At 43.4% G+C, this 6,404-nt stretch overlaps 1 protein-coding gene and 1 long non-coding RNA gene across 5 annotated transcripts in view; one reads left to right on the top strand and one right to left on the bottom strand.

Moving 5' to 3' along the window:
• Nucleotides 1-3,606, top strand: part of LOC118494108 — a 7,268-nt gene extending 3,662 nt beyond the window's left edge. The window contains exon 3 of the long non-coding RNA XR_004896165.1: nucleotides 3,432-3,606. This is a non-coding gene — a long non-coding RNA (uncharacterized LOC118494108). The remainder of the gene's footprint in view (nucleotides 1-3,431) is intronic.
• The window catches only part of wu:fb95e10 (nucleolar protein dao-5), a 57,858-nt gene that overhangs the window by 21,208 nt on the left and 30,246 nt on the right, over nucleotides 1-6,404 (bottom strand). For all 4 annotated transcript variants that reach the window (XM_035996526.1, XM_031295123.2, XM_031295124.2 and 1 more), the window contains exon 3: nucleotides 5,535-5,613. In XM_035996526.1, the coding sequence (XP_035852419.1) occupies nucleotides 5,535-5,613 (79 nt within the window). The remainder of the gene's footprint in view (nucleotides 1-5,534; nucleotides 5,614-6,404) is intronic.

Genomic DNA, 6,404 nt, shown 5'->3' with positions numbered 1-6,404 from the left:
ACAAAATACTGCATCAAAAGTGAACTTAGATACACACCAACAATCCAATCTTAACCCGATTACAATGTTAGCCTCGGCTAGATTTCAGCTCAGTCTTTTGACAAATGAGCTCATTAGTGGTTTTACTGAAACGCCCGGCGAGTCACTTGATGAGTAAGAATGATGTTCTACGAGTAAAACGAGAGCTGCGTGTGGGAGCACGAGCTGGGCATCGGCTTTACTGATGAGGGGTGAAAAGAGGCTATTGATAGGACCCATACAAGCTCTTCTTGTGCCCGACTTGGACTCTTACAGTTCAAGGTTCTACGCAGGCTTCACTTCTCTGAAGCGCGGCTGTCATATGTCAAAAACATATCCAGTGCAGTAAATCTGTGTGACCACCTCAGTCAGTCAAAATAGTAATTCAGGAAATGCAGACAGACAGTTTAACTGCTGTACTGCCCCAGATCTTGTCTTTATAATCTGTATTTTGTTTGTCAAAGAGGACACTATGCTGCGAGGTCTAATGGATCGATACCCACATTGTTGTGTGACAGTATGAACAGAGATTGATGTCTGAGAGAATCTATTGATTGCATTAAACAAGTCATTGTATCGATTGGCTTGTTTTTAATCGGCATCCGAAATCTGCAGAAACCTAAACAGTTGTGGAAGACAAAACAAGTGGAAATTTCGGATTCGGTGTGAAAAGGAGCATAGAGATAGGTTGTCTGTAGTGTGTGTGATGGTGAACAGACTGAATTTTGATTTCAGCAGCTAATCTTCAGTCAGTGTTTCTGTCCACAGGAGAGACTCTCAGTCCTGCAGAGGACTCAGAGACACTGAGGAACCAGACCAGACCCTAAACCCAGGATAAAGAGGTTGAGTGAATGTGGACGGGTGTGATAGGTGTCTATTACATTACTCTATCACAGTGTCAAAATACCAACAGTTAAATTAACACTGACTACGTTTACATGCACATAATATTCCACTATTATTGATAGGGCTGTGCTCGATTGAAGGAGTTCGTAGTCGACTAACACTCATTCAATTGTATCGACTAATCCATTAGTTGATTTAATCGACAGATCTGTAAATCTGAGTTTCTCCGCAAAGAGTCATGCAAGAGCACCACTTTAATTCTAGTGTTTACCAGAGATGTGCTCGTACCTTTCTTGGAAATAAGTCATTCAGCATGAAAAAAGCATAAAACATGACTAATCGACTAAAGAAATCTAAGTTGACTAAGACCAAAACGACCGATTAGTCGACTAATCGACTAAGAGGGAACAGCCCTAATTATTGAGAATATGACAATATTTCCGCATTTTATACAAGTCATGTAAACAGCATATTTGGGTTTGATATATTGAGAATAAGGCCTTTTTCTGAATATACGGTTTTCCTATTAAGACGTGTGATATTGTCTTGCCTGTTTCCTGTTCCATGTTCCACAGAGAACTGGGTGAACATGTAAAGTTTGTTAGCAGTTATGAATGAAATCACCACAACAGTTCATAATCGTCCCACAATGACGTTCTGTGCTACAGCGGCGATTACTAACATGCCCTTGTGTAATACTTCCTAATTAGACGGTTGCACATCAACCATTGTATAAAGCTGTAATCTGTGTGTAATCTCAACAATCCAACTGCTGCCTGTGGATCGTGGAGTGTGTGTCTGTGTGTATGTGTAGGGTGACCTAAGGGATTTTGGTGTGAAACGCCTTGCTGTGAGGAGGAAGGACGTGGCTGGCAACTTAGTATGGATGCCATGTTAGTCTATTGACAATGACTAAATAGGGAAAAAGAAAAGAAGTGATACCTGCGATGGCTTCTTGTGTGTTATGCAAGTTTATTCCATACCTCAATCAGTGCTGTCATCTATTCTGTTGGATTTCTTTTCATATTTGTCAGTTCAAAAATATCTGGTAACGATATATCGGCAGATGTTTTTCACATAAACCCATAGCAAAAAAATATATATATTTTTGATAAGGATTCCTTAAATTTGGTGTGTGGCTTGTCAGAAACCTCTGGTGGACAAACTACTGTATGTAATCTTACTATCTGCAAGAAAGCAAATAAACGTCCGGTTAACGTTTCTATTTGTTATAACAAGTTAACTTCAAATGGTCCAATCTGTTTGACGCAAGTGTTTCCGACTAAACAATGTGTCTACACAGACATACCAACACAATGACATAACCCATCATACCATACCCCATGGTGGCTAAACAGTGAGGAAGAAAGAGACTATTGCTCTCACAAACAAAAAGAAGGGATAAGTCCCTGTTGAAAGAACAGACTCCCAAAGGCTTGATCATCCCGGTGTCTCTGACAAAGGCCTCCTTCAGTCTCCTCTCCTGGTCTGTCGCCAAGCCACCTCAGGACCCGACACCATGCACACAGTGTGACTCAGGAGACTGCACACAGAGAGACGCTCACAACACATGCTGGGTGTGGACGGAGAAACCTCTCCCTTCAGCCAATCTGTAGGCAGCCTAGACTCAGACAAGCACGGAAACTTTTATCCGATCCGTCACACATTCTCCAACCTGAAATGACCTCTTACGGTAGGGTTCCACACAGCGAAACACAAAGCGAATTTCGGCCAGCGAAATATTGCCTCGGGGGCGTGGTCGCAAGAACAACACGCCAGAACGCAACAGAACAGCGGCTGCTAGGCAGCTAGCAGAGAGGGTTGAAGCTAGGTAGCATAGGTAGCTAGCAGAGAGGGTTGAAGCTAGGTAGCATAGGTAGCTAGCAGAAAGGGTTGAAGCTAGGTAGCATAGGTAGCTAGCAGAGAGGGTTGAAGCTAGGTAGCATAGGTAGCTAGCAGAGAGGGTTGAAGCTAGGTAGCATAGGTAGCTAGCAGAGAGGGTTGAAGCTAGGTAGCATAGGTAGCTAGCAGAAAGGGTTGAAGCTAGGTAGCATAGGTAGCTAGCAGAGAGGGTTGAATCTAGGTAGCATAGGTAGCTAGCAGAAAGGGTTGAAGCTAGGTAGCGTAGGTAGCTAGCAGAAAGGGTTGAAGCTAGGTAGCATAGGTAGCTAGCAGAGAGGGTTGAAGCTAGGTAGCATAGGTAGCTAGCAGAGAGGGTTGAAGCTAGGTAGCATAGGTAGCTAGCAGAGAGGGTTGAAGCTAGGTAGCGTAGGTAGCTAGCAGAAAGGGTTGAAGCTAGGTAGCATAGGTAGCTAGCAGAGAGGGTTGAAGCTAGGTAGCGTAGGCAGCTAGCAGAGAGGGTTGAAGCTAGGTAGCGTAGGTAGCTAGCAGAGAGGGTTGAAGCTAGGTAGCGTAGGTAGCCAGCTGAGAGGGTTGAAGCTAGGTAGCATAGGTAGCTAGCAGGTAGTTTGCTAGCAAGCTATCGTTGCTATTGTAGCTTGTGAAATCCGTGTTGATACAAGCGTCAATGTTAACCAACAAAACATGTAATCAAACAAATGCACAAGTAGCCTAGCTGCCTGGCTAGGCTTACAATGAAATCCAATGTCTGAACATGCTAGCGATTAGCCTGTCGGTTAGCTGAAAAGTTTGAGTGTTTAAACTAACATCTCCAGTGGTCTATTTAGAGGTGTATGGGCCCTGACTAAGTTCCTGTGTCGTATAAATCACAATTCATGTTGATATAAGTACATTTTAATCACATACTAATGTTCATGATACAGCTCTGATAACCTCCACCATCTTGGTCAGACTGTTTTTGTAACTCCCGCCTCCAAACACAAACACGCGGACCTGATTGGTTCTCGAGCGGTCCTCATTTGAATAAAGTTAAACTTTCGTCAGCTGTGTTCTGCTCCCCTCGGTGATTCGCTCTCATCTCGCCCAATCAGGGCGGATATCGTCTCCATTTAACCTCAATGAGAGCGAATCCAAATTTCGCCGTGTGGAAACCTACCGTTACCGTCCGGCAGACGATGCAGAGTAGGGCTGCATGATTATGGCCAAAATGATAATCACGATTAATTGTGCAGCCCTTATGCAGAGTCCCCAAATGCAGAATGAACAAACGCTCATGTGTGCCTACATCAATCAAAATGGTAAATAATAACGCTTCTTGAGGCCGTATGGGTGACAGGATCGTCCAATAGCATCACAGTATTCTGTTCATGTAGTGCGCAATTTATGTGTCCTGTGGCTCTCATAGATTTTCACTTTGTTTACATGTGGATTATGTTGTTTTTATGGTTTCTATTAATTGATCTTTATTGTTTTTGTAAGTGCAGCTAAAGTTGTAAGCGCCGGAGTCTAAGAAAAGATTCCCCAAGGGGACAATAAAGTATAATGAATTGAATTGATGTATACATTAACACACACAAGCACTTATTCTAAAGAAACAGAAACATTAAGAGCGTTCTCTTGTTCTCAGTTCATTCTTCTAACCGCCCCTCCTCCCCTCTTTAAACCCCAATCCCCAATTTATTAATAATGCTGGATAATGCTTGCTCTGGTGAAACCCTGCGAGGCATTCCTCTAAGGCTTGTTGTGACATTGGCTGGTTGCTGGCCTACTTATACCCGGCTCTCAGGCCTCTATGTGGGGGATCATTGTCCCGCGTTCCTCCAGGGTGCTGCTTTCTTAAAACACGGTCTTCTTTGAACTTGTAGCCAAGTGACGCCTTTTGAACTAACTGCTTCTCATTTGGCACAAAGGGTCTGAACACCCGTCAAGCGCCAAATACACATAGATTATTCATCCAGCGAGTAAATGTCAAAAGGCTGTCCGCCACACTGGCGGTAAATGTTTGCAGCCTACCAAGATAGTCACGTAATGACAAAATCAGAACAATGAGTAATACATGTCAGTTAAGCACAACTCTGACTCCAGACTCAAAACATTATTACTCTATCAATTTGGAGACGTTCCTAAATGAAAGTCCCGTATTTTTAATTTCTTATTTTTTTAATCTTACTCATTAGCTGTACTTTAATTAAAATGTGTACATGTACCCCTTCTTGAGTTGTATTTACGCTTGAATTGATTAACCGTTGATCAAAATATTACTGTGAAAATAATATGGCTTTACATTTTGCTTTTTTTTTTATTATTTTGCTCTTTTTTATGTTTGTATTCAACATAATAATGTATTATCTCAACGAAATGTACTGAAACTAAAGTATATGTGACACAAAAAGGCAATTTATTATTTTGGCAGGTAAAACATATGCTTGGCCGATGGATTTGTACATCTACCAATCCCTTTGGCCGGGAATTCAAAAAGTTAATTTCGGACACTGCTTAACACTGAGGAGCTTTATAACTAGGGTCGGGTACCGACACCCGGTGCTAATACGGCACCGGTGCCTAAACAACCAGTATCTACCGGACCGAATTGCAACGCAGATTTCGGTGCCTCATTTCGGTGCCACTTAAATGCCTTCTTGCTGATTTGCTAGCAAATCATTGGCAAGGCTTCTAAGAAAAGGAGCCCACTTATAACACTGTTGCCTGGAGGATGTTTCAGACATGTGTGTGCTCGTACAGTACATGCACGCAGACACACATTCTCTAGAAAGGGTGAGGCTGCAATTCTACACAAAAATCAAACCTACCTGGTTGTCTTGGAAACAGCGGGCTTGGGCGAGGCAGCAGAGCTAGGCTTGGTGGGAGTTGCAGAGGTGGTCTTAGGAGCTGGAGGAGTGGAGGGAACAGGAGAGGAGAGGAAACAGGATAGGAGAGGATACCAGGAGAGGAGACAGGAGAGGAGAGGATACAAGGAGAGGAGAGGAAAGAGGAGAGAAAACAGGAGAGGAGAGGATACAAGGAGAGGATAGGAAAGAAGACAGGATAGGAAAGAGGAGAGGGAACAGGAGAGGAGAGGAAACAGGAGAGGAGAGGATACAAGGAGAGGAGACAGGAGAGGAGAGGATACAAGGAGAGGAGAGGAAAGAGGACAGGATAGGAAAGAGGAGAGGGAACAGGAGAGGAGAGGAGACAGGAGAGGAGAGGATACAAGGAGAGGAGAGGAAAGAGGACAGGATAGGAAAGAGGAGAGGGAACAGGAGAGGAGACAGGAGAGGAGACAGGAGAGGAGAGGATACAAGGAGAGGATAGGAAAGAGGAGAGAAAAAAGGAGAGGAGACAGGAGAGGAGGAATCAAAAAGGAGTAGAGAAAACGAGACAAGAGGGAAGGAGAGGAAACGAGACAAAACAAGACGAGAGGAGAGGAAACAGAGAGGAGACAAGGAGAGGAAAAGTAAAGAAGCATGTAAAGAAGAGTATTATATAGTATATAATATAGTAACATATATCCCAGATATAGGTCATGTGATTAGGATCTAGGGCAGATTTATTTGTAGATAAACAGCCACTCTGCCGTGTGTAATGTGTGCTGAATCCATCCTGTGGGCATCTATCCGCATGTCATCACATTACGGTGAACGCTCCTCATTAAGAGTGGAGCTGTGAAAACATTTCACGCT

This window comes from Sander lucioperca, chromosome 21, assembly GCF_008315115.2.
Source record: "Sander lucioperca isolate FBNREF2018 chromosome 21, SLUC_FBN_1.2, whole genome shotgun sequence".
NCBI classification, from domain to species: domain Eukaryota; kingdom Metazoa; phylum Chordata; class Actinopteri; order Perciformes; family Percidae; genus Sander; species Sander lucioperca.
The sequence above is the reverse complement of the archived record's forward strand: the minus strand, read 5'-3'. Positions and strand labels throughout refer to the sequence as shown.